At 56.6% G+C, this 26,718-nt stretch overlaps 1 protein-coding gene across 1 annotated transcript; it reads left to right on the forward strand.

The window, feature by feature from the left end:
- The first annotated feature begins 41 nt into the window (after positions 1-41).
- Positions 42-23,894, forward strand: RBPMS2 (RNA binding protein, mRNA processing factor 2). Its single transcript, XM_054642333.2, has 8 exons — positions 42-381; positions 11,849-11,926; positions 12,548-12,586; positions 13,078-13,140; positions 13,945-14,095; positions 14,661-14,809; positions 23,177-23,246; positions 23,486-23,894. The coding sequence occupies exons 1-7, from the start codon at positions 322-324 to the stop codon at positions 23,237-23,239; spliced, it is 603 nt and encodes a 200-aa protein (XP_054498308.1). The 5' UTR covers positions 42-321; the 3' UTR covers positions 23,240-23,246; positions 23,486-23,894.
- The last annotated feature ends 2,824 nt before the right edge of the window (positions 23,895-26,718 follow it).

Here is a 26,718-nt window from a genome sequence, read left to right on the forward strand (position 1 = left end):
GGCGGGTCCCGGCCCCGCTGCTCGGTGCGCGGTGGCGGCACCGGGAGCGGCGGCTCGGGCTGGGGCTGGGGCGCGTCGGCCCCGCAGCTGCGGCTCGTTGCGCTCCGCTCGGCCCCGCTCCGCCCGGCCCGGCCCTTAACAGCGGCGCCGTCCCGGGCCGCCGTATGTGAGCCGGGAGGGCAGCGCCGCACCGCACCGCCCCGCACCGCCCCCGCCACCAGCACCGCACCGGCACCGGCACCGGCACCGGCACCCGGCACCCGGCTCGGCCCCGCGGAACTCCGGAGCAGCCGGCACCACCCCCCGCCCCGGCACCCCACCATGAGCAACCTCAACAAGGACACCGAGCACACCAACGGCGGCGGCACCGTCGAGGAGGAGGTGGGCGCCGGGGAACTGCGAGCGGCGCTGGGACACCGGAGCGGCCGAGGGGACGGGGACGGGGCTGGGGCTGGGTCGCGACGGCGGCGGGACCAGGGACGGGCCGGCGGGGGTGGAACGCCGGGGTGTCGGGGGACGGCGGGTGGAGCGCAGCGTCGTCGGGGAACCGGGGCTGGGGTACTGGGGATGGAGCAGGGCGGTATCGGGAACCGCGGAGGCGGCACCGGGGCGTCGGGGAAGCCGGGAAGGAGCGCAGCGCCTCTTTTGGGGAATAGAGGAGCCGGTGTCAGGGCTGGACCCCCGGGTCGTCGAGGAGCCGGAGCCCAGATGCCGGGACTGCTGCGGGCTGGGAAGCTGGGGCCAGGCTGTGGGAGCCAGAGTACGGAGGTGTTGGCGAGCTGGTGCTGGAGTCCCCGGGCCGCCCCGAGGAGGGGCTGGGGCCGGGCAGGGCGAGTGCCGTGCTCAGCCCGGTGTCCCTGTAGCCCTGTGGGGCAGAGGGCTGGCAGGTCCCTGCTCCAACCAGCGCAGCCGGCGCCCGTGGGCACGGTGTCCTGTTGCCACGTCCCCGTAGCTGGAGGGCTCCTGGATCCAGCACCGTTCTGCCCGTGTGGGTTGCAAGGGAGACACTTGGACAATAGCGGAGGAGCCCCTGCCCTGCTCCGTGTGTGCTGGCAGCCTGGCTGGGGCTGTAGGACTGAGCTGACCTGCTGGCAGCCCCTTCCCCCAGATACCACTGTAAGCCACAGCCTGGATGCTGCTGGATTCAGGGCTAGGAAGGCTAGTGAGGGTCAGTTGTCTGTAGCCACATGCCAGAGCTTGCAGCCCTCCACATTTGCGCTTTGGCTGTTGGAGCCATTGGCTGATGCCATCACTGCACCCCTGGAGCAGGTATTGCCATAGTGGGTTACTAGCTGCCCTCCATCTTGGAGAGGGCTCTGGAAAATGCCTGGCCTTGGAAGTGTTTTGCTGCAGTCCTCGGCGCCTGGCCCTCAGCACCGGGGAGGTGCTCAGTCCCCTCCCCTCGCCGTCCTCCGTGCGCTCTCGCCGCCGCAACATGGCGCCTGGCTTGCTCCACCACCCACCGGGCAGCGCGGCCCGGCACGCCAGCTGACTTGGGGCCATTCCATCCCCTGGGCTCCAGCCCCAGCCAGGGGGACCCGAGTAATGGCCTGGAATGGATTGGCAGGTGGTGGCTGGAGCGATGCTGTCCGCAGCGTGGAGCAGGGCATAGGTGATGCGCTGAGGCAATGGGATGTGGATGCTGCGGGTGGCGCATCCCAGCGTCACTGGGTGGGCTGAGAGCCTGAGCACCTGGGGCCCTGTGCCACACCTGGGGCCCTGTGCCACACCTGGGGCCCTGTGCCGCTCCTGCTGGAGGGAGGTTTGGTACCTGGGGGTTTCACAGGCTGTGCATGAGCACTCAGAAGATTCTATGCAGCTCCTTGATCCAGTTATTGACTGGTGTGCGAAGGTCCCTGAGGTTGGTGCCACTTGGTGTATCCCATCCCAGTGGTGTTGCTCTAGCTGGGCTGGTGCCTCACAGGTGGTCAGGTGAGCTCCTGGTGCTGGGCAAGAGCCAGTCTGCTCCCCACTGCCGGGTGGTTGTTTGGCAAAGTGGGTGCTGGAGCGTTTCAGGAAATCTTCACCCTCTGGAGAGGCTGGTCCTCCCAGGAGTGGAGCTTGATGGCTGGAAAACTGAGTTAAAGATGGCATCCCTGGGGAGTGTGCAGGGGTTGGACAGAAGGGGCTCCTGCTCTCTGCTGTGCAGCCTCCAGGAGCGTGCGGGGAGGGGCTCGGTCTGTCCGCCATGGTGGATGGTCTGTGTCCTCGCTGGGTGTGTCTGTCCTCCTGCACCCAGGGCTGCAGCAAAAGATCTGCCACCTGGGTCAGGCTGGGACTGCTGGGGGGTTAATGTCCCTGTCCCTGGTGGGATTGCTGTTGGAAAGTCCTTTCTCCACCAGAATCCAACAGACATAACGCTGTGGGTGGTGAGCACAGTTTGGGCTCCATGGTGGCTACCCTGAGCCTACTCTGAATGCTTGTTTTTCCAGTACCTCCTGGCTGACCAGGAGCTGTTCCTCACTGCAGAGGCTAGTGGAGGCATAAGGAGTGACCTTGTATTCAGGATTCCAGCACGGCCCGGGGGCCCAAATTCTTGCCCAGAAGCTCCCCTTGATACAGAGCGATAAATACATTTGGTGCAAAGTAGAATCCTTCAGTCCCAACATATGCAGGAGGGTGTGCTGGAATATTTTCCCACACTGCATGGATAACACTGCCAGATCCTGGCGCTGTGGACACTCCTCCACCCCCCACTCCCCCCCACCATTCACCTCCTTCGCTGCCTCCCCAGGCGCTCACAGAAGGGCGCCGTGTGCCCCAGATACAGCGGGGCGAAGCTCCCAAATTCAGCCTTTCCCTTTATCTTATCTGTGAGCCCCTGGATCTCGCAGCCGCCGCTTCCTGGCTGGTGACATGCGGAGGACAGGAATGCCTCTCGCTCCTCTCGAGGTCGTTAACGGGAATGTTAAACAAACAGGGCCTAATGTCAGTCCCTGCTGTTCCTCACCAGACACCTCCCCAAACGCGATCCCTCCCCACTTGCTGCTATCTTCTGTTTAATTTTCCAGGCAGCCCAGCCACCGATCTGCGTGGCTGCATCTCTCCTGGCAGTCCTGAAGGGTAGTGTGGGACAGGCCTAGGTGCTGCACTCCCACCCCTGTGGCAGGCAGAGCTTTTTCCAGCAGCTGGAGGAGCTCTCATGCTTCCCATGGACACTGGGTGTTGTGTCCACGGCTGCATAGCAATAAAACCCGGTGTGTTGACCCTGCTCTCCGGAGTGCCTGGTGCAGACATGTTGGAAATTAGTTCATGCTCCCTGGGAAGTCAGCAGGAAGTTGTAGGTCTACCACGAACGAGCAGGATGGATCTGGAGCTGGCTGCATAGATGCTCAAACTGGCAGTTGGAGTCTGTGGTTATCCTGTGTGTCCTCTGGCTGGTCTGAAGGGCCTGTTTGCAGCTCCATGGCTGCTACTCTTGAGGTAGAGCTTGGGGATCCCAGACTGCTGAAGGTGGGAAGTGTTAAATGTGAGGTGTGCTGGGAGAGCCCAGGTGAGGACCTGGCTAAGCTCTGCCAGAGAGGGTCATCTTAGGAAGAAATAATTCCACGTGGCTGGGTGAGGTCCTGGCACAGGCTGCTCAGAGAAGCTGTGGCTGCCCCATCTCTGGAAGTGTTCAAGGCCAAACTGGATGGGACTTGCAGCCACCTGGTCTAGTGGAAGGTGTCCCTGCCCATGCAGGGGGTGGAACAGGATGGTCTTTAAGGTCCCTTTTAAACCAAATAATTATGTAATTCTGTGATCTTCCCTGTTGGTCCATGAAAGGCTGTGGGTTAGAAAACTCTCTGTTGGAGAGGCAGAAGATTCTTGGCTTGCAGACAATCTCCTCAGTAGCAAGTCCTACGTCCCTTTTTCCTTAGCTGCTGCACCCCAGGGCTGCTGGAACTGCCTGGGAATGCTGCTGGTGAGTGGGCTGTGTTATGTGCTGGATGTCTGTAGCACTTCATGGACTGGTGCCAGGCATCTCTTGACTTCTGTAATCTCTGCTTGAGTGGACCTAGATACCTCGTGCATGTGTGGATTCCAGCTCTGCAGCTGCAAACCAATAAGGTTAGTGTGAGCTCTGGAGTCAAATGTCTCCTCTGATGCTGCTCTTCACTGTGAGGAGCATGAAGCTGTAGTAGTTACAGTCACTGCTCGCTAATCCTCTTGCACTTGGCCTGGCTGAGGCAGGACGGTGCCTCAGAGCTGTTTGCATGCATCCTAAAAGCCCCCTAAGTGTTAGATGCAGCTTTCTGTCAGTGACAGATTGTTGGCTGAGCAGACACCCTGGAGTCACCATGCACACAGGGGTTCTGGGAACTGATGTGTTCCCAGACATCCTCTTGGTCTTGGGTTGAGCACTGAGTTGCTCTGACAGGAGGAGGGATGTGGGAATCTCCCCATTATCTCCTTGTGTCCTGTGAATACCCTCTGAAGGAGCTTCCTTCTCCTTTCTCACTCTTTCAAATCTAAATTTCTTAGATGTGAGTCTGAGTGTCGACATCCCAACTCAACTAGTCCCCGTGATGGGGTAATTTCTTTCTCCTGACACCTGGGCTATTAAATGAGACCCAGCTTCAGAATGAGTCTTCCTGAGGAGCTGCTGAGCAGGACTTTCCCTCCATAGCCTCAGAGTTAATGGATTTTTAGTGGTGCCTGTGGAAGTCAGGAAGGGCCAAACTCAATGGTTCCCTTTGTAGGTCTCTGCTTTGCCCTCACCAAAGTAGGAAGGATGCCCTTTGAGGTGTCTGGGAAGTAGCTAAGAGTAGTTCAGGCTTTGTTGTCCTTCCTCATAGCTCTGCTTGAGGATCTGGCACTGTAGGAATTCAAGACTCTTGCTGGAACTAATGTGGAAGGTTGTGGAGTGAAAGATCCTGGAGACTTTGCTGGTCTTGGCCATGCCAAGTCCTGGAGACTTTGCTGCTTTGTGGGTCACAAAGCAACACTGCTGCCTATTGTGGAGCTCTGGCTGAAATAAAGGCTTCAGCCTGAAGCTTCACTGTGGCATGACTGTAGAAGTGAGGTGGTTATACCTCACTACAAGACTCAGCATCTTCCTGCACCTTGTGGGACAGTGGAAACCAAGTTCCCCCTGTGTGTCTGGTCCTGTGAAAGGACCTAATGAGGGGCAGGGCAGTGGGGCACAGCTCCAACACTGGAGCTGCTGAACCTGGCCCATACTGAGTGTAATCCTGAGCCAGGCAGCACATCTGATGAAGAGGGAGTAGTGGCACCAGGTGACCCTGCCCTTGGCATGGCAGAAGTGGGTGCTACAGGCTTGGCAAGGATGCTCTGGGTCCTGGTGTGCTGGGGTGGATGGAAACCTGAGGGCCCAGTGGATGGCCTCACCCTTGTGGAGGTCCTCCAGCCCCATTGCACAGCCCAGGAGAAGCTGTGGAAATGTTTGGGTGCTGCAGGTGGTGTGTGGTTCTTGCATTGCTGTGGGGTGTGTCTGGGGTCAGAAGCTGTTGGCCTGGGGATGTCTGTCCTTCCCATCTACTCCATGGACAGGAGTCCCACGTCTCCCTCAATGTGTAGCTGCCCTGGGTCACCTGTAGCAACGGCCTGAAGTGCAACATGGGCCATGGATTGGGAGAGATCAGCCAGAGGGCGTGTTGTGGGTTCGGGTTGGCGCTTCTGCTCCATGTTTTGGCAGCACAGCCCTTCCCTGCTGTCCAGTGGTGCTGTCTTGCTAAGAGCTGGGCTGATGCAGTGTTGGCTTAGTCCTGTGGGTGGTTGTCATCCTCCTGGTGTCCCCAGAGGTCTCTCTGTGTTGGGGTGACACTCCAATAACTGCTGTCCAAGTGAAGAGCTGCTGGGAGCTTTCAGCTGGGTTTTATGGAGCTCTTGTTTGTTGGGCTGTGGAGGTACCTGACATGCTGCATGGGGCTGGGGCATGGCCATTGGTGTGCTGCCCCAAAGTGTGTTGATTTGAGGAGACATTCCTCTGGATGTGTCCTGGGAGGCATGGCACTGAAGAGTGCCCAGGAATCATCATGTGGTGGGTGGGGCAGATACAGATGTACTCAATGAAGGATCTGAGGTGAGAATGTTTCTGGTGAGGGTCCTGCTTCCAGACCCATGTCTCCTGCCAGTCTCTACCCTGGGGAGGAGCCTGTTTCACCCCTGTCTCCTGCCTGGGTGTGGGCAGGAAAAGCTGGTCCATAGCAGGTAAAGTCCATGGCTCCAGCTGATGGTGACAGGTGTCTGCAGGTCCCCAAGACCAGAGTTGCAGGTGAGGGTGTCTGGAGCCCAGGGCTCAGTGTGATGGCTGGGTATGGCCAGCATGGATGTGAGTGTCCTTCAGCACGTTGGCTGTGGCACTGGTGCCTGTCCCCTCTGGCCTAGTGGACCTCTTGGCAAGGTGAAAGATGATGAAGGCAACCTGAGGGTGCTCAGCCAGCCCCTCCCTGTGCTGGGGAGCTGCCCTGTTGGACAGTAATGTCTTGGGGATTGTGGGGCTGACCTTTCCAAATGTTTCATCAGCTCTGAGCCCCTGTTGAGGTCCAAACCCATCTGGGTGCTGCTCTTTTTGTGAGAGGCTGCAGAGACAGAGGTGATGGGACTTGATAGCAGGAGCAGGCATCCATGGCAAAGCCACACCAGCAGAGCTTCCTCTGCCAGGGCCAAGGTCTATTCTTGGGTGCTGTCCTGTTGTGCCTGGATTTATCAGCTGCCATGTGCTTCCTGCTCTCCTAGAGTGGGGCTGGTGCCTCTCCTGCTTCCCCCTTGTCAGTGTCTTCCTCCTCCCGTGACCACAGGGGTGGCTGAGCCCTGCTGACATCCCCTGCCGGACGTGGGGGAAGAGCAGTGCTGGGGAGAGGCTGCTCTGCCTATGAGCAGTGTGGGACACCACAGCCTTGGGGACAAAATGCTGGTGCACTTGGGCTGGCTTGTGGTCAGCCCTCTTCCCTCTGGGCGGGGGAGACGTTGGTCCTCGTGTGCCTTTTGTGCAAAAGGCTGTTTTTGGAGGGAAATGCCTGAAGCTGCCTTGCTTCAAGCGCTGGGGGAGGTTCAGGGCCCTCTTTCCCCTCCGGGGATGGGTGAGCATCTTCCCAGTGCCTGGGGGGCTCTGGGCATCCGGGCTGGAGCGGCTCCTGATCCTGCCCGAGGACACCGGAGCTCTGCAAGGGCAGCAGCCCCCGGCTCTTGCCACCTCCCTTCTGGCTGGTGGAGGGGAAACTGAGGCATGGAGCAGTGAAGTAGCCAGTTGCAAGCCCTTTCTCCCGGAATTCCTGCTCCGTGCTGTGGAGGCTGCCCTGCTTGCCTGCCGAGCTGTCCCTCGCACACACCACACATCCCTCTCTCCCAGTTTTCTCCTCCCTTGCGGTTCCTGGGGCTGTGCTGAGGACCAAAACAGCTCCAGGTTGCAATGGCAGGACTCTGCAGCCCCGGGGCCGTGTGTGAGACACCGAGGGGAGGATCCTGTCCCATTTTTCAGCCCCGCCAGTGGGCTCCGTGTGTTCCCCTCCCCTCAGCCCTGTTGTGCAAGCTCCCGTGCCTTATAAGTCCCGGCTCCGGGGGCAGCGCAGCCTCGCCGCATTCCAGCGCTCTCGCGTCAAGTGGCCCTGGCTGCATCACAGCCACCAGGACCGGGCTCTGTGTCCCCCTCTGGCCTCGCTGGTCACCCCCGATGGCAGGCAGGCACCCCACTGGGGAAAGCTGCGCTCCATATCCCTGTGGTCCCTATCCCAGAGCTCCTGGCACCACGGAGTGGGAAGTGCCTTTGGGATGCTGTGGCAAAGCTTTGTCCCTGTCCTCGGCAGGGTGGCATGGGGCTGGTGGCATAGGAAGAAGGCTCAGTGTCTGTTAGTTCACAACAATATGTCTATTGGTGTGAACTAGTGGGAAATGACTCGTTTCTAGGAAAAACTGGTGTGAGACTGGAGTGGCTACCTGGAGAGGGGGAATGTCCAATGGCACAGTGTGGGGGAGGCATTAGAGCACATTCCTGCTGTACCTGTGCTCAGGTGTCTCTGAGCCTCTGCTGTGCTGCAGGTGCTGCAAGTATGGATCCAGGACCAGGCCAGTTCTGGGGGCTGGACTAGCCCAAGCTGTGCCGTGGGTGCTGTAGTTAAAGGACTGATCTCTCCAGGGAGGAGGGTTGGCCTTGCTGGCTCCAGGAGGGGGATTTGGAGCAATGTTCTAACAAAAAACCCCAATCACTGCACCCTCAGGGTACCTTTGCCCTTGCATCAAACACTTCTGACATTACTCAACCCTTTTGGGGCTGCAGGGCAGCTCAGAACTCTCTTTTGAGAGCTCTTACTCCAAAGCAGCTGTGGCCAGGAGCTGTGGGAGCTGTGCTGCTCTCCTGGCAGCGCTGGGGCTGTGGCAGCACAGGGCAGGTGCTGCTGCTTGGCTCCTTTACAGCCTTGGTGTGAAGCTCCTGGCTCTGCTGGCCCAAGGTTGTGTCTCTCTGGGGAGATGCAGCTGTGGAAGGACTGACACTGACAACTCGAGGGCTGAATGGTTTGTCCTGTCCCTCCTCCCCCTGGGTGGGAAGCTGTGCTGGGGTCCTCCCTCTCTGAGATGGCCTGGATGGTCTTGTCCCTCCTGGCATGAATCCTGTTTTCCATGGCTCTCCTCCATCTCTATCAGGTGTTTGGACTGGGGACATCCCCAGAGGGGCAGGGATGGGGAAGGGGCAATGTTTTCTGCAGGGCCTGCAGCAGTGTGACCCTACTGGGCTATCCCAGGTGAGAGCTGTTCCCTGTCCTGCTTCCCCCATGCCCATGTGTCCAGTTCAGATCCCTGGCTGGGATGTGGCTGCTCTCACCTGGCATCAGAGCCTAAGAATGAGCAAAAGAACGTGGCATTCCTGGACATCTGCTCCTGCTGCATGTCTGCACATGTAGTTTGGCCCAGGCAGTTCCTGATCCAGCCCTGGATGGACATTTTTGGTGGTGTTTTTGTTTGGTTTGTGGTTTTTGTCCTGTGCCTTTTCCAGATGCACTGTGGGGAGGCTGGATTTGGTGTTTGGTGGCTGGGACTTGAAGTAGGGCATGTTTTAGCAGAAGTTATCCTGTTGTGGCATGTTGAGTGTAAGGGCTGGATGCCTGGATTTGTCAGCCCTGGGTGGTACCATGGGGCTCTCAAAGCCTGCAGGATTTGGGCTGACTGGAGAGTCCCAGTTTGGTTAATCCACTGCAAGATGCTTGTCTAGACCCCATTGCCCTCATCTACAGCTCCCTCTCTTTTGGGAGCAGGGGAAGAGGCTGGGCCAGGTTGCCCACAGTGCACAAGAGGCTCAGACTGGTGACCTGCCTCCTGCTTTTCTCCTGTGGGGTAACCTAAATCTCCTTTGCTCACTCTGTCCCTTGAAAATATTGCTCAGGTCTCTCACCAGCCTCACCCTCCCTTCACTGAATAACTTGGTCTCCCTCTTTCCTTACCCTTCTCTAGATCACTTAAGGATGTGCTGAATTGTTGAGATAAAGCCAACTGCTTGGTCTTGTTGCTTCCAGCAAGCCATTCTGAGCGGGGGCTTCCTTAGTTTTTCTTGAGACCCTCTTTGGAGAGGTTGGCTGGTGGCATTTGGAATTGCCCAGGCATTGGAGCAATGGTAGCCCTTGCTGGGTGCTGTGGCTTGGCTTTCCAATGCCTTTTCAGTGCTGTGGAGGTGACAAACAGGACTTGGAGGCCAAGGGAAACTTCTGGTCAGCGAGAGGAGATTTCTTGCTCCTGTCCTTGGCAGCAACTTATGGGGCTGGCACTGGGAGCCTGTTACCTCTGATAAAGAGCTTTCCTGGGCACCTGCCTTGCTGTGTTCAGGCTGATGTGAGGGCTCCAGCTCTGGCTCCCCCTTCCCTGAGCCACCAGGCATCTTCCCTCCAGTCGCGCCTGTCGCAAGGAGTTACCGAGTGCCGCATCACGGGGCCATTTAGAGACCCAACAGGGATGTGGATTTCTGTCTGCTCGGAAGAAAAATCCATTCTGGGGGCTGAGCGCACTTGGATCCTGAAATATTGAAAAGGGACAATGCTTTCACATGGCTGAGGCACATGTGTGCCACCACACTCTGCAGTCCTCCCCTGCAAGAGATGGCTGTGGGTCTTTTGGGAACGCTCTGTGGAGCTCATGCTCAAGTGCAAGCGTTGAGGTTTTTGAGGCAGGCAGCAAGCCAGGGAACAGTGGCATTGTCCCCTCTGTCCAGGCATGGGGTGGCCTTGGAGTGGTGCCTTAAAGCACCAGATGTAGGGTGGGATGGTGGGGAGCCTGTCAGACTGAGCCTGAGCTTGGAAAGTGTTCCTGAATGCTCCACATGGCATCCTGCTTCCCAAGGCAGGGCAAAGCAAGAGTGTGTGGTAGAGGCATCCATGTTGAAGGGCCAGGGGATGGGAAGGGTGCTCTGGTTCTGCTCCTGAGCTGTGCTGGGCCAGAGAAGGCTCCTCACACTTGACTAGTGGGGGACAGTGGCAGCCCTTAGTCCCAGCATGCACAGGAGAGCAGGAGCACCCCAAGCCTTTCACAGTCACTGTTCATCCTAGGGGGCTTTACCCTGGGAATGGCATTTTTCTGCCTTGGCAGGACTGTCCTGGGCACAAGAGCTCAAGGAGGTGAGCTTTCATCTGTAAGTAAGAGAAACCTCCCTGTGTGGTGGAGTCTCTATCTGGCTGCCCCCAAAGAATTACAGAGGCAGGGGCTCCTGTGTTTCCAGGTCTGCCTCCAGCCCAGGAGCAGGGCAAGCACATTCTTGGTAAAAGTGGTTTTGGATACAGCCCACTCTGCCTGGAGAAGGGGAAATGGCTGAGCAAAACAAAAAAAGGAGCAGAGCCCTTCTGCAAACATAATGGGGTCACTGTGCTGGAAGCAGGCCAGGAGATGAGCTCTGGTTTGGGGCTCCTGCTCCTTGTTCATAATGACAGGTGAATGTCTTCATGACTTTGGTTGTGCATAACTTCCCTTTCCAGCTCTGTGCTGATTTAAAAAAGCCTCTGCACTTCCATCAAGCTGCTTCCTATGGGAATAGTGCCAGGCAGTGTGCAGGGAGAAGGTGCTCATGGTGAGTCTGACTGTTGAGCAGAGTTCTCCCAGGCCATGAGGCCATGAGCCTTCAGCACTTTCTCTTCCTGGTTATTCAAGTGAACTATTATCTATAACTTTAATGGATTATCTATTGAAATCCTCCCCTGGCACTGTGTTTTTTGCTTTGACTTGAGTGTGTTTGGACTTGGTCCATGACTTGAACAGCCTGGGAAGAGCAGATGGCTACAGGGGTTTGACCCAGCACAGCTGCTCTTGGCTGGGCACAGCAGAATAACTGCTCTGAGAGTGGGTATGGGAGCACTCCTGAAGGCTCTGAGGTGTGCTGGGGAAGGAGTGGGATAGACCCAAAAATCTTCCTGCAGTCATGTTCTGGGACTGTTGCAGAAGTCGAAAGGGGCAGTGAGGTGTTTCTCAAAATTGAGGGCTGCCTTTGAATTGGTGATGGAATTAAAGTGCCAGGGTAGGTTGAAGAGAGGAGATCCAGTATGTGATCTGTAGAAAGATCTGGAGAGAACTGGGGTTTGTACTGGTCCATTTGGACCTTTGGGATGCGTCAGACTTGGTTCTTGTGGCAGTGTGTGGTCCTTGCCAGTTTAGCCATCAAGGTCCTGTCAGGCTGTGGGGCTGGTGTCCATGCCTTCATCAACCCAGGCCACGGTGCCAGGGCCTGAGGTTTTGTAAGGACATCAATCCTTTGAGGTGGAGGTCAAAGAGCTGGGTGTGTTTTATCCTGGACAACACTCCCTAATGCAGGGAAGGGTTAGTGGACCTTTGATGCAAGGTGTGCTGTTCTTAGTGCACTTCTGGGCTGTGCTCTGTGCTGCTGCTTGGGCAGCAAACCTCTCCTGTCAGTACAGCTGCTCGGCCTCTCCCCTAGGTACGGACGCTGTTTGTCAGTGGCCTTCCTGTGGATATCAAACCCAGAGAGCTCTACCTTCTCTTCCGGCCATTCAAGGTAAGGAGTCTTCAGATCTGGTTTTTGGAGGGAAAGATGCTGCTTTGTGGAGGACCTGGCACCAAAGGTCTGTCAGGGGAAGTAGGGATGACATGGGAACCTGAAGCCAGCACAGGATCCCATGACTTGTGCTCAACTGGGAACCTCCAGCTGGAGCCTGCCATTGGAGTTGTGCTGCCTCTAAGCTTGATGAAACCTGCTTGGTCAGCCCTGCTGCTCAGCTGGACCAGCCCTTCCTTGAGGATGTGTCCTCATCCCCCAGACTCTCCAGGCTGTCTCAGGGCAAGTGGGGTTCCCTTCCCTGCACGCCTCTAGCACAGGGAGGGTGCTCTGCTTCCTCTAGGCACTAGCCAGGGCAGGGTGCTCATCTTTGTAGCTGGATGAAGATCTAGAAAATTGAATTCTTCCCCAAAGGGCCAGGATGGAAGAGCTAAAATACCTCCTCTGTTCCCAGTCTTCTCTCCTGGTGGAAAAGAAGTGTTAGTGTCCCTGTTTCTACTGTGGCCCCTGCCCTGTGGAGGGCTTGGTGCTGCAGGAACTCCTGGAGCTGTCGTGTTGTGTCTTGGTTGCAGCGTGGCCTCCTCAGGAGCCTGACACTCACTTGTTTCTTCTCTCCTGCAGGGTTATGAGGGGTCACTGATCAAGCTGACTTCAAAGCAGGTACCTCCTTCCAGCCTGGGTATTTTTGGCTTTTGCTATCAAACTGGACATGCCAGGAGGGGAGAGGGGACAGATCCCATTCCACTGTGTAAAGCACTGTCTGGGCCAGCAGCAGCCACACTGAGGGGTTCTACATTCCAGCATGTTCTGAATGTCTCCATGTCTCCTCCTGCTGCCCTGGGTGAGCCCTGAGGCTTCAGCCCCAAACCTTGTGCTGCCATCAGCCTTCCTCTCTCCCATGCTGATCAAGGCTGGGGTAGCCATGCTGGGGGCTTGTCAGGGTGAACAATGTCCCCACACATGAGAACACCAAAACATTTGTGGTGGGAGCAGATCAGAGCAGGAATCTTGAGCCAATGCCCCAAGCTCTGCTTGAAGCCCCTCTGCAGCTTAGGATGGTCTCTTCTGCTGTTGTCTGGGACAGAGGGGTGGTAAGGCAGCCTGAGGAGCTGGAAGAGTCTTCCAAACTGAAATGGTGTTGTTTCTTTTAGCCAGTGGGTTTTGTGACCTTCGACAGCCGGGCTGGCGCTGAAGCAGCCAAGAACGCCTTGAATGTGAGTACCCAAAGTGCTGGGGGGCTGCAGGGCTGGGGCCATGGGCCTTGCTGGACCCAGAGTGAGGGCAGAAACAGGCAGGGCATCTACCAGCTGTGCCCTGGACTGTGGAAGTGAAATGGTCCTGCAGCGTCCCAGCAGGGAGGCAGGAGAGCTGTTCAAGGCTGACATCAGCCTGGGCAAATGGATGCAAGCTGTCTCTATGTAGTTTTTGACAACTGGAAGACAGCTCTGAGGGTGTGGAGGCCTGCTGTGACTCAAGAAAATATCTTGAGGATGGTCAGCATGGAAAGGACACCCAAAATGATCCCCATCCTGAAGGAGTGTTGGTGGGATCTGGTCAGCAAGACATGGTTCTGCTGTGCTGTAGACCTTGCCTTGGGCTTTGTGACACCTGCTAGTGCCTCTGCTCAGGCTGGCAGAAGGTGTAGATGGGAGCTCCCACACAGATGGGATTATTCCAACTCCAGTATAGACCCCAGCTTCAGCAGACAGCCCTTTCCTGAGCCATGTTGATATCCATCCCTGCTGTAGTGGTTGGTGAACTGCACATAAGGAGCAGAACTGTGTCCCTCATGTTGGAAACAAGTGCTTCTGGGTCTAACGTTAGTCCTGGCCAGCTAAGAGTAAAAATAAAAGCACGTGGGAGCTTGAGCGTTGCAGTGAGGTGACAAAAATCTGGGCATGTGACTGCAGAGTGGTGGCCTTGGTTCCTCAGTTGGCCTTTGCTCCATGAGTAACCACAGCCCGTGCTTGGGCTGGAGCTTCACCTCTGAGAAGCCCCTGTGCTCTCTCCTGTGACAGGGCATCCGCTTCGACCCCGAGAACCCGCAGACCTTGCGGTTAGAGTTCGCTAAAGCCAACACAAAGATGGCCAAGAGCAAGCTGATGGCCACACCGAACCCCACCAACATCCACCCTGCCCTGGGTGCACATTTCATTGCACGGGACCCCTGTGAGTATGCTGGGAGGGGCTTGGGGGTCATGGCTCCAACTCTGAGAATGCAAAGGAGCCCAGACCCACCTCTGCTCTGCCTGGAATCTGCCAGGGCAGGGAGGCCAGCAGGGTGCTGGAGCCACAGGAGCGTCACAGGCATCTGGGCAGCACAGAACTGTTGAGACATGAAAGTTGCATTTGGTAGCTCAAGTGATACTATAAATCTTTTAAAGCATCCCTAAATGTGAAGCATAAAGGATGAGTCCTGTGCTATTCACCCTCTAAGTAGCCTGGTGGGCTGAGTAGCCCTGCTGAGGCTTATGGGGTGACCTGTAATGTCAGGGGGCTTTGAGCCCCCTGTCCTGCATCCTGTGGCTGCTGTGTGGACCAGTGTCCAAAGCCCACGTGGGGCTGTAATGCAACACATCCCTGGGTTCTCCTGTCGAGGCTGGGAGGCTGGAGGAGCAGCTGATCAAGATGGCAGCGCAAACTTTAGCCTGGGGTGGGTAATCCAGAGCCTGTCCCCAGAGCAGGCTGTTGGGGCCAGTCCTGGGACGCTGTCCCTTGTCTCCTCCTCCTGTAGATGACCTGACTGGAGCGGCTCTCATCCCAGCGTCCCCGGAGGCGTGGGCTCCCTACCCGCTGTACACCACGGAGCTGACCCCTGCCATTCCCCACGCCGCCTTCACGTACCCGGCAGCGGCTGCCGCGGCCGCCGCTCTTCACGCTCAGGTGAGTCGCTCCCCGCTCCCGAGCCGGGGCTGGCCCCTCCTGTGTCCCCGCCACGGGGCTCCATCCCCGCGGCCTCCGCTCGGCCACCCAGACCCTGCCCTCTGCACCTCGGCTCTGCTGCAGGGCAGCCCGAGCAGGGCTCTGTGCAGCCCAGAGCAGGCAGGGCTGGCTGAGGATTTCTGACCCTGCAGGGGCAGGCGGGTGGGAGGAAGTCAGGGCTCCATTTCTGGCTGGTCTTGTTGCCCCCCATGGCCAGAGAACTCCACTGAGGGACTGCAGGGAGGAAATGCTTCCTGCACATGACATAGCTATGAAATGTCATCCCGAGTCTCAGCAAAAGCAGCAGAGCTAAGTTGAGGGGCTCAGCCTAATGACTCGCACACTTCCAAAGCTGGAGGAAGGTGTCCTGCAGGAGATAAGTGACTAGGGCCTTGCCAGAGTGAGGAGTTGTGATGGAGCAGGGTGTTAGCTACCCTCAGTACAGGCCAGTGAGGAGAGTCATGCCATGCATGAGCCCCTGGAAGTGCAGATGGTGGTGCAAGCAGCTGCCTGGTGTCCCCAGGTCTGACAGCTGAGAATGTAGAGATGCCTGAACTGGTCTGACAGATGCTTTAATGTACAGAGACCACATAAACCTTGAAACCATCAACATGCAAAGGGAAAGTCAAAACAGAGTAGCAGTGTCCTAATTCCAAGTTGAGGTGCTTGGTTTGAAGCACTTGTCCAGGAGAAGCTGAAGCCCTGTCTCTCCCTGCTCAGTGTGACCAGCCAGCTGTGCTCTGCCTGCTTCTGTGTCTGCTCCCGTTGTGGTGCCATGGGAGACTGGGGCAGTGGGACTGAGCACTGGGGCTTAACCTCTGCTCTCTGCCCTGCCAGGTAGGGTGTTGACTCCTACTCTTCCCTGCTTAAGTGGAGAGCAGGAGGAGCTGTGTCCTCTCACCTTGCTGTCCTGGCTGGCAGTGAGCTGTGTTGGCCCTTGGGCATCCTGTTGCTTCCTGCAAGCTTTGTGATGGTAACTGCCCAGCTTCAAGCCAAGCTTGCTTCCCAAATGCCATGTGGGGTGGATGCAGACTCCTGTCCTCTGTCCTGCCCCTCTCACACCTGCAGATCTCTCCTTCTGCCCTTCTACAGGTGAGCTGTTGTTGGGCTGAAGCTCCAGGGGGGTAGGGAGAAGTACATTGGGGTTCAGGACAGGACCAGGAAGAGCACTGGAATGTTCTTCCAAGGACCTCCAGAGCCAAGCTGCTTCTTCACTGGGAAGGTTGTGCTTGCTGGTGTTTTCCAGAAGTTGGTGGTGGTGCCCACAACTACAGGGCTGTGCTGTGCTCCTCAGTGGCCCGGGAGAGAAGTGTCTTCCTGCCCCTTGTGTGTGTAGGGTGGTGGTCAAGGCTGAATTGTCCCTGGAAGGGAGGACCAGGAAAAATCAACCCCTCTGGCCTGGCTGAGCTGGTTGAGGGAGGTGAAACTTTCACTGCAGTTTCTTCCAGGGTGGTCACTGGTGACTGCATAGGGACCCTGAGTGTGAGGCTTAGACACCCAAACTTTACGGTGCAAAGTTGGGGAGAAAAGTCCACTTTTCTGGAGGGTATTAAGGAGGCCCCCAGCTACATCTTTTCCTTCTGGGGTCTTAGTTCCTGCCCTCCAGCTAGTGAGCTGCTGGTTTCTAAAGAGGTCATCTGGCCTCATCCTAAGACCTGAGGAGCTCCCTGTGTAGGTAGAGCTCCCTGCCCAAGGGGGTCCATGGGTGGTGATGGGCTCCAAGCCTTAGGGAGTGCAGCCCCTCCAGGCTGTGCCTGGACCCAGCTCTTTTCCAAAGAAGCTGCTGGGCAGTCCCAGCTGCTCCTGGCTGTGCTGAGCCAGTGCTGACCCTGCAGGGGCATGTCCTGGCACAGGATATGTTACCAATAAAATTTAGTGGGGTTAAACATTACTTGTGCTGGCAGCTCTGGGCTGGAGCCCTGTCCCTTGCAGAGCTGAGGGTGGAGCACAACAGGGAGATGACTTTTGCTCACAAACTGGGCTAAAAGCTGTGCCCTTAGTCCCGTGTGCTGAGCCCTCTGCCCTCACTGGGAGGGGCTGGCTCACTCATGTGGTGGGCTTATGGGTTATTCCCCAGAACAGTCACAGTTCTTCCTCCTGCTGGACTGGTGTTGGCTGGAGGGCATCCATGGGGAGGGCCAGAGCTGTAGCAGCTCCACAGTGATCAGCCTTGAGGCAGGCAAGAAGTTGGAGGATGTAGCTAAACCAAGATCTTGTCACAAGAGATTTAAACCTGAAGGGCTCATCTTCTTGCAGAGCTGAGTTCAGCAACGGGGAGAGGAGGTGGCCTGGCCTGGCCTCCTGAAGAGCTGCCCAGAGGGCTGGCAGGAGGGATGAGGGGCAGGAGGTGGTGAGAGGCTGGCCTGGCCTCGGGAACCCTTGGTAAGCCACTCCCAGCGATGGCTGCTGCTCCTGGCTCGTCCTTGCCTTGGCACTGCTCCAGGCAGGCACCAGGCGGCTGCAGCTGGGACTGTAGCCTGACCCTGCCCCACCGGGGACTCTGCTGACTTTAAGATTGTCCCATCTGCCTTCCCTCCCTCCCACCCTCTCTCAAATCCCTCCTTTGATGTCCCTAGTGAACTCCAGCCATGATGCCAGCGCAGGCTAGCCCCGAAGCTCAGAGCTGTCCCTGGAGATGGGACGCCCTAGTGATGCCTTATTGCAGCTAGTGGAGTGGCTGTACCACAGCTCCATTCCTAGAAGTGTTAAGCATGATGGCAGCCACGTCTGGAAAGACTGGTAAGGTAACCATCTCTCCTCCAAGGTGCACTGTGGGATTTGCAAGCTTCTGCCCATCTCTGTAGCCCGTATCTCCTTGGCAACCCAGTGCATGGGCCTCACGCTACCCACCCACCAGAGCCTGGGGAATGAGATGCCAGGCCTTCTTTCTAACCCACATCTCCAACTTGGCAGCACATGACATGGCGCACACAGCATGGCACCATCTTACATCAGCTCCTCCAGCTGAGCCAGGCTCGGCCAGGCCCTGCCCTGGGAGGGGAGCAGCCCGGTTGGGCTGGGGCAGACACCACCCTGCCACTCAGCCTGAAAGAAACCTGGTTTCTCCCCAACCTTGACCCCTTCAAGGGCAACCAGAAATACACCTTGACCTCACTCCTGGCACACGGTGGGGGAGGTGAGTGACGTGGTAGTTGATAGCACACGACTAAATTTTAGTGGGCACCGTAGACAACAGCACTTGCCGGTCACTTTGTTCCAGAATCGCCCACCGGGACAGACCCTGCCCTGATCGTGGGTCTAATCTCACTGCTTTCCTCTCTGGTAATGGAAATGGAGCCAGTTCCTACCTGGAGCTTGGCTTCTCTCTTGCAACCTGAAATCACAGGCAGGACCCAGGCTGTGTGAGCTGTAATAAGGGAATCAGCAGCCTTGGGAGAGAGGGGTGTGTGGTGTAGGAGATTGGGAGCTTGGGAAGAGGGAAGGGCCTGGGACTGGTTGCCAGGGGGATGGTTGATGTTTGACTGAAGGAAATGAGCCCTGGTTCACTTCTCCAGCAGTGGTTCTGAGCAGACCTTTTCCTCTCTCTGTGGAACTGATGATAAGAAAAGAAGCCACCAAAGATGAGGGCCCAGGTCTGCCTTTGCCCTTAGAAAACTGTGAGGTGCAAAGATGTGCAGAGTTATAATTTCCCCTCCTGGGAAGATGGGAAGAGCTTGACACAGGCATAGAGACAATGACACAGCTTGTCTGGTTCTGCTTGGTCCTGGTAGACAGAGCTGTCCATTGCTGGTAGGAGGGACTTGGGCTGCACTGTGTCTCTGAGGTGGAGCCACTGGTTTGGGGTGCCTCTAAACCAGGCTGTGAGTGGGCAGCAGGGGATGCCAGGGCAATCCAAGCTTCTAGAACTCTTTTGCAGAGATGCTTCCAGCTGTGGCAGCACCTATGGGGGCAGGACTCTGCTCTGGGCAGGACTTGCTGTGGGAAGCAGGTTGGATGCAGGACTGGCCCATAAAAACATGGCCAGGTGGTGTTGCTGGGGACACAGCTGATGTGTTGGGTGCCTGGAGTCCCTGGTAGGTGTTTCCAAGGCAGTCAGGCAGCTCAAGGCCTGAGGGCACAGAGATGCCAGTCTTTTTGGGAGGGGGCTGCCCGAGGTTCCCTTGAAGCATCTCCTTGAGGAGATGGCAGAGATGGGTCTCTGGTTCTGGGACCTGTCCAAGTGAGTGGTGGGTGGAGGGAGCAGTCCTGGATCGTGGCTGTGCAAGAGCCTGGAAGGACCTTGGGACTTCCTGGTGCTGGGTTGAGGCAGATCCCATTGATGAAAGCAGAGGTTGGTCCCAACCCCCTTTCCTTTGCAGGGAAAAGCTGACAGACCCACCCTAGACTGGAGACAGGATGAATTTTCTGTCCCTAATAACTTGTTGCCTGTTGGTGCTGTCGTGTAGGGACTTCCCAGGAATATTTCTCTCTGGGCCAGCTCCATGCTTCCCAGAGATGTGAAGCCTCTTGTTCAAGATGTTCATGGTTGTGGCAACTTTCTAAACTCCAGTGACAGTGGTGGCATAGCTGGCCAAGCAGCCCCCAGCCAGCAGCTCCCTCCTAGCCAGGGAAGAGCAGGCAGGAGATGCTCTGGGCATGCTCCAAGCAGAGGATGCTCTGAGCAGCTGTCCTGGCTAAGTGGTGGTGAAAGGGATTGCTGGGCCATCAGAAGAGACTTGTGGCCAACAGTGGCTCTCCCTGGTTGGCTCAATCCAAAAGAAAGCAACACAACTTGCTGTAAAAAAGGGAAATGCTTCCTTGCTGCAGTCTCAGAGAGGGGTGTGTCTCCCTGAGCCATAGGAGTGCAAGGTGTTGGACTGATGGATGGATGCACACCTGTTAAAATGTTCCTGAGAGGATGGATCAGTGCCTGCCTTGTGCCAGGTGCTCCTTGCCTTGCTGTGAATGGTGTGCTGATCCTCCAGCTCTCCCTCACCAGAGCTCCTTGTGGAGATGCACGGGCTGGATCCCACTGCATCTGGAGTTCAGGAGTTCCTGGTGCTGGGCTGAGCTGCTCTGGTCCCACACCTCGTTGTGCCCCACCCCAGCCCCTGAGGGGGCCTCCAGCAGGTGCCAGGGTGCAGTGCCCGCTCTGGGGTGGGTGTGTGTCCAGCACACACCAGTGGGTGAGGTGCTGCCATCCTTGCCTGCCTGGTCACACTCCATGGGCTGTGTCCAGATGGAGCAGAGCAGCTCTCCCTGCTCGTGGGGGCTGCCAGGGCTCACACCTGTGCTGCTGCTGCCAGCTGCTCCTGGCTTGCCAGGCTGAGCATCTCAGTAGCACCAGTGAGGGTTTGCTCTGCTCTTCAGCAGCTTGGCAGGGAGATGCAGCTCTTGGATGTGTTGGTTGCATCCTACCAGCTCCCAGGAGCAAAGGGAATCATCCCTGGAGACCATTCCAGCTGTAGAGATAGGTCAGAGCTCTGAGATGCTGGGGCTGGCTGCAGACCTAGAGGTAACTAAGGAGGAAAGGCAGGTCCTCCAAGCCAAAGGTGCTCTGAGGAGGAACCTGTGTGTTTGGTCCTTGTTTCCCCTCTTCTGAAGGATTTGCCCTCCCTGGGGATGGTGGACAGTTGGATACTTAAATTCTGAGGGCATTGGGAGAGACAAAGGAGGTTTTGACAAGGAGAGTGAGGCTCTGATGGGCTGTTTCTCTGCCCCATTTATGATTTCATTGTGACTTTTAAAAGGCAGCTGCTGGTGTTGTTCTGCAGAAAGGGAGAGGTTCCTGGCCTCTGGGAGGTGACAGGCAGAGGCACACATTTCTCCTCTCCAGCTGTTTCTGGGACAGATGTTGAAGGCAGCAGCATGAGGCTGCAGCAGTTGGCCAGCAGTGGCTGCCTCATCCCTGTGAGCAGGAGATGTGTTGGTGGTGTGACCAGACTCCTTTCCAATTGTGAGCTAATGCCTCTCCAGAAACAACAATGTCCCTTCCAGTAAAAGCCTCTCTTGCTGTGCTCTCCTCACCCAGTGCTGAGCATCTCCATCAGTTCTCAGCTTCCTCCTTGATGGATGTAGTATTTGGAGGGGTGTGAAGAGAAAACTGCCTACAGAGTGTCCTCTTGGCTATCTGCTCTGATCCACAGCTTCCAGTGTTTTCTGCTGGCTTTGGGAACCTCCCTCCTACTGAGTTCCTGCCTCATCCCTTCAAGCCCTTAATCTTTCTGTAGGCTGAAAGGCCTGGCAGGTCATTCCCAGCATGTCAGAGCCTTGGATTGTACCCAGGATTGTCACATCTGTATCAGCTCCTGCAGGGCTCCAGGCTGAACCCTCTGAATGCAGGGCTGGCCTGTGGGGCCACGGTGGGTCAGGCTGGCTGGGTTTGGTGTGTGAGCATTGCAGACCTGCAGGGGGAAGGCAAGGAGGGCTGGTCCACTGCACTGATGGTTTATTAGCTATGAACTACCAGCTAATTAGCTCAGAGCAGAGCTACAGTGTGTGTTTGAAGAGCAAACCAGGACTTCTGTTCAAAGTGGAGGTGCTGAGGCTCTGCAGGGGGGGCAGAAGGTGGCTCTGAGGCAGGATGGAGGGCACCAGGCTGGGCTGGCTGTGCATGGCCTGGCTGTGCTGCTTCCCCAGCCTGCGTGGGGCAGAGGCAGCTCTCAGGGTTAAGCTCTTGCAGCCTTGTGAAGGAAGGGGGAGTTTCCTGCTGGGCAGGAGGAAACTGCTTCCAGCTGTGGAGGGGAGGGTGTGCAGGGGGAGACACTGGCCAGGGAGGACGGCTGCAGAGATGTGGCTCAGCTGAGCAAGCACCTCCTGGTGACAGGGCACAAGAAACCCCTGTCCTTGCTCTGGCAGCTGCTGTGGTGGCCCTGTAAGGTGTCAGTGATGCTGCTGCCCATGCCAAGCCTTCCTGCACAGTGTGGTGGCCCTGACTGGGCAGCAAAGGTCCCTCTCTCAGGCTAAAGGAGAAGTGAAAGGAGACTCTGGGTGGCACTTTGGTGCTGGCACCAGGTGGGACCCTTCACTGGGGAGGAGGGTCTCCATGCCCTTGATTGCCATGGCTGGAGTGACTGGGATGCTGTGCCAGGGAGTGAGGTATGGAGCCAGCTGGGAGCTGATTTAGTGGCACCCACTTGCCTTGTGAAGGTGTCTGGCAAGAGTCCAGCAGATGATGGAACCGTGGAATGGTTCGAATTGGAAGGGACCTTAAACCAATCCCATTCCACCCCCATGCCATGTGCAGGGACATCTTCCACTAGACCAGGTTGTTCAAGTCTTGTTCAGACTGGCTTTGTTCTGAGCTGATGAGGGGCTCCTCTGAGGACAGAGCTTCTGCTGACTGGCAGGGCTCATTTAGGAGCCTTCTCAAGGCCCATAGCCCAATGCCTGTGGGGGGAGAACTTGGCCAGTGCAGAGGTTGTGGCAGTGTGCTGCACGTCCTTGGGAGAGGAGCATCGAGCCAGGCTTGTTTGGGCAAGGGGACAGCTGTGCCAGTATGAAAGGGACAAGGGGAGTGGCTCACAGGGGGCTCCAGGGGGTTTTCTGCCACTTTTCTCCCCATCTTAGAACCAAGTCCATCGTTGTGCTGGTTCCCAGAGCCCTGACCGTGCTGAGGCTGTGCTTCTCTCCTGGCAGCTGGGGAGGGAGGAGTGGGGGGTGGCTGCTGTGCTCCAGGAGCAGGACCAAGCTCCGTTTGCTGCTCCTGCTGCTGGATCTGTGCTCAGTCAAGTGGCATGGGCTTGTCTCCTGCTGCTGTCAGGCTAGGAGCTGCTGATGCAGCCCAGCTGGACACACTGGCCCTGCTGACCAGATGGGATCATGTGGATGTCCCAGGCTGTGGGGCTGGGTGTTGCCAGCTCACTGTGTCTCCTGAGGGGCTGGAAAGTGTCTGTTCAGCTACTGTCCCTTGCTTGTTTGTTTGTTAGGTGCCCATCCAGCCATTTCCTTGGCAAGGAGCAGGTCTGAGGAATAGATGTGGCAGTGACCACCTGCCTCCAAGGCTTCCAAGGGAAACCTCCAAGTCTTGCTGGTTTGCAGCTTTTCCAAGTTCTTCCCATGGTGTGGTTTGCCTGGAGCCACTCCTGGTAGCAGAGTTGGGGCTTGGAAAACTCCATGGGCATCTGCTGTAGTAGATGAGCCACTTCTTCCCCCTACACGTCCTGTAGAGGTTGTCTGGTTTTAATGTGTGGTCTTGAGATGCCTCCTTTGGCTGGCTGAGGGTGGAGCTATCCAAGGAGTATTTGGAGCTCACCCTGGAGCCTCCTTTCCCGTGCTGGAGACATTTTTGCTCCGTGGACCTCGCACATGGCTTGAAGGAGCTGAAGGTTTGTGCTCTGGCTGAGGTGATCCTGGATCATGGACCTCTGCCATGGCTTTCTTTTCCAGATGCGCTGGTACCCTCCCTCTGAAGCTACCCAGCAAGGATGGAAGTCTCGTCAGTTTTGTTAGTTCATTAGTAAGTAATTAATTACTCTTGGAGTCAGGTCTTTGTCTTGCTCTTCCTTGGGCTCCTTGGACTCTTGGGGGGAGGTGGGATGGGAGCTTGGGCTCAGCCCCAACACCCACCCAGGGATGTGGTTGGGTTTCCTGGACGGGAGCAGGGAGACCCCCAAGCCCTGGGCTGGGGTGGAGGCTGTGGGGGACCCTCAGGACAGGGGTCCAGCTGGCCCTGCTCACCGTGCTCCTCTCCCACAGTGTCTCTCCTGGGCTTGTGTTCCTCCTCCCTGCCTCTCCACAGAGGGATGTGCCAGGGACGATCGCTCCCCCTCTGGATTTGGTACGTGGCCAGAGGACAACGCGCCCGGCCCCGCCGCGCTGCCCCCGGGGCTGCCAGCCCCCCTTTCCCTGGACTGTGAAGGCATCGTGGCCCCAGCCACGGGCTGTGTGCTGCCTCCATCCATCCCTCCCTCCATCCATCCCTCCCTCCATCCCCAGGACCTCCTCCCTGCCTGAGCTTTGCCATCCGGCTGCACTGAAACCCAGCCGGGGCCAGGTCCTGGCCGTCCCCAGGCTCCCCCTGCCCCGGGGGCAGCTCGGCTGAAGGAATCGAAAGGCAACATGGGTTTTGCATGTTTTCTGGCATGAATTAAAACACTTAACTTGTGTCTGTGTGAGTGTAAGTTTGTTTGTTCTAGCGTTTGTGTAACCGTTAGCAACAGGTCTTGGCCCAACGGATTGATCCATCAAGGTTTTCCTCTTGCTTCGGTGAAGACTTGGCTTTGAGAAATACTAACTGTCCTTGTCTCACCCCTTCTCCCACCTCCACCCTCCTCTCCCCAGGATGACCAGAAAAATTTGAAAAATGCCTTTTTTTTTCTTTTTTTTATTTTTTTTTTTTAAAGTATGATGCACTGGGTTTTTGTTCTCATCCATTCTGCTTGTTTTAAAGTCAGGGTTATTGTATTATTTTTTTCCTTCTTCAAACTTCTATATATAGAACAGCTGTAAAATATCTAACCTCTTTTCTTTTTTTTTCCCCACATTCTTCTGATTGGAGAGCATCCAGTCTTGCCAAATAATCAGCCATCCTTATGGGAATACCGAACAAAAAAAAAAGTACGAGTATTTTTGTACCATGTGTAATAAGGAAATATTTATGCATCATAAAGAATTTCTTGTGTGTTTGTGTGCAATTAATTATTATTATTATTATTAAAGAGAAATTGTAATCCTGTAAGATAAGTTAATGTTTAGTTAAAAGCTTGAAAAAGAAGGGTTGTCTTCTGTACCAATGATTCAGTCAGGCATAGTAAACAAGAAATTGTGCAATTTTTGTTTTAGCATCTTATTGCTTGGTATTGAAGTGCTTTAAGTATTATCTGACCATGGCTGTCTCGCTTGTATTAAAAGATTTGAGAATAAGTTGCTCTATAATTGCTGATCCTATGAGAATGTGAAACTGGATAATATATGAAATGCAACCAAAAAAAAAAAATATATATACCCAGAGGCTGCTGTGACTTTTTCTGTGGTCTTGGTGTTTTCTTGTGGGAATGGTGTGGGATGCTGCAGGCCCTCCCGTTTCCCAGGCTGGAAGGATGCAGGCTGCTTTGGGATGCAGCTGAGGACCAGGAGCTGGATCTTCCCTCCCCCCCGGGAGCAGGGCAAGCCCTGGCCTGGCCGTGCCTGTGCTGTGGGGGGTTGGTGGTGTGAAGCTCTGCCGGAGGCCTCTGCGAGGGCAGCCCTGAGCTTTTTTGGATGTTTTTGTTCCCCCTTCCCAGCGGCTGTGGAGGCTGAGGCCTCTCCTCCGTGCCAGCAGAGCAGGAGCAGATCTCCATAGAAGGCAAACGCTCTCCATGGCTGGAGTGTTCCCCTTGCGCCCGCCCAGCTCCTGCTCTGCTGCCTGCGCTGCCCAACCTTCCTGTGCCCTTATTGGACCTGCTGGAGCGGTGCTGGGAATGGCAGCCCTGGGCCAGGGGCTGCTTGTCCCGGTGGGAAGGTGGTGGAAATGGCAGCCCTGGGCCCAGGGCTGCTTGTCCTGGTAGGAATCTCCTTGTGGGAGCGAGGGGCTGCATGTCCCGGTGGGAATGGCAGCCCTGGGCCAGGGGCTGCATGTCCCAGTGGGAATCTCCTTATGGGAGCCAGGGGCTGCTTGTCCCGCTGGGAATCTCCATGCGGGGCCCGGGGCTCTCCCTGCGGTGCCTCAGTGTCCCCATGGCCCGGCTGGCTGACCCCTGTGTGGGGCACTCCGGAGCCCTCCCACGCAGCTTCCCGCCCCAGGGATCAGTGTTTTCCTCTCTCCTCAGCCCTTCGAGGGCAGTGTGGAACGAAAGCAAGGCAAAAAAAAAAAAGAAAGAAAAAAAGAAAAATTAGCAAAAGAAAAAAGGCAGATCTAAAAATAGGCGGCCTGGCCCCCGTGCCTGGGAATGGAGTGGAGTGAGCGCTGCTGCTCCGGGAAGTGACTCGCTGTGGGGCTGCCCGCACACAGCAGCGCTGCCAGCCCCTTCCCATGGGATCCCCCGCCCGCAGCCCGAGCTTTGGAGCTCTGCCTTCATCCCAGCTCCCGCCCCCATCCCAGCTCCAGCGGGCCGGCCCTTCCCTGCGGCCTCCATCCGCATCTCTGCTCACCTGAGCGGAAACGCTCCGGGAGCAGCGGGGCATGGTGACGGGAGCTTTAAATTATACAGCAGACTTTATCCTGTTCGGGTTTTTTTCTTTTTTTTTTTTTTTTAAAGCCTTTAGCACATGCATTAACATGGCCAGGCCATGAATAATTGACGCCCGGCTCTACGAAGCTTTTACCCTGGGCTCGCCTCGGAGCTAAAGTAGGTCACGGCTGCTCCGAGGGTCCCCGGGCGTCCCTTCCCCGGCTGCGGGCACATGTGCGCCCTGCCCCGGCCCCACCCGCCTGCTCCCGATGGGGTCCTGCTCGGAGACACCCTCTGGGAGGGGATCTGGGGACACGGGATGTCCCCAAAATGTCCCCATCAGCAGACAGGATGGAGCTCGAGGTGCAGGGAAGCTCTGTTGGCATCACCAGGGAAAGGGTGCAGGTCCATGGCACCTTTGGTCCTTGTGCTGCCCGGGTATGTCAGCCCATAGCCAAAGGACAAACCTGCCAGGGAATAGAGAGGATGACACTGAGGCTGGAAAAATATAGGGGGGAAAGGCTGCTTTTGTCCTGCTTTTGTTTTTTTTACTGGAAACTCATCTTTTCCTTGTTTTGACGGTGGGACAAAAGATAAATCTTAGAGCTTTTGGACTCTCTTCTCCTGAGCATGCTGTGCTCTGCCACAGTGTGTGGTCTGGGCACTGAGGCAAGGAACACTTTGGGAATAGAAAATCCAGCTGTTGGGATGCAAAAGGGCCTCTCAGCACGGCTGTACTGGATAAGCTGCTCCCATTGGAGCTGATCACAGCCAGCCAGGGGGGGCAGATCCAAAACTCTGTCCCTGCTGCACCCAGAGAGGCAGGAAGGGGTTCAGGTG

Source organism: Agelaius phoeniceus, chromosome 13 (assembly GCF_051311805.1).
Source record: "Agelaius phoeniceus isolate bAgePho1 chromosome 13, bAgePho1.hap1, whole genome shotgun sequence".
NCBI lineage: Eukaryota > Metazoa > Chordata > Aves > Passeriformes > Icteridae > Agelaius > Agelaius phoeniceus.

Bases quoted from the DNA above. Each gene is read 5' to 3' on its own strand.
- RBPMS2 (XM_054642333.2), top strand. From the start codon at position 322: ATGAGCAACCTCAACAAGGACACCGAGCACACCAACGGCGGCGGCACC. The intron at 13,141-13,944 runs GTGAGTACCCAA...CTCCTGTGACAG, and splicing joins CAGCCAAGAACGCCTTGAAT to GGCATCCGCTTCGACCCCGA. The intron at 14,810-23,176 runs GTGAGTCGCTCC...TTTCTTTTCCAG, and splicing joins CCGCCGCTCTTCACGCTCAG to ATGCGCTGGTACCCTCCCTC.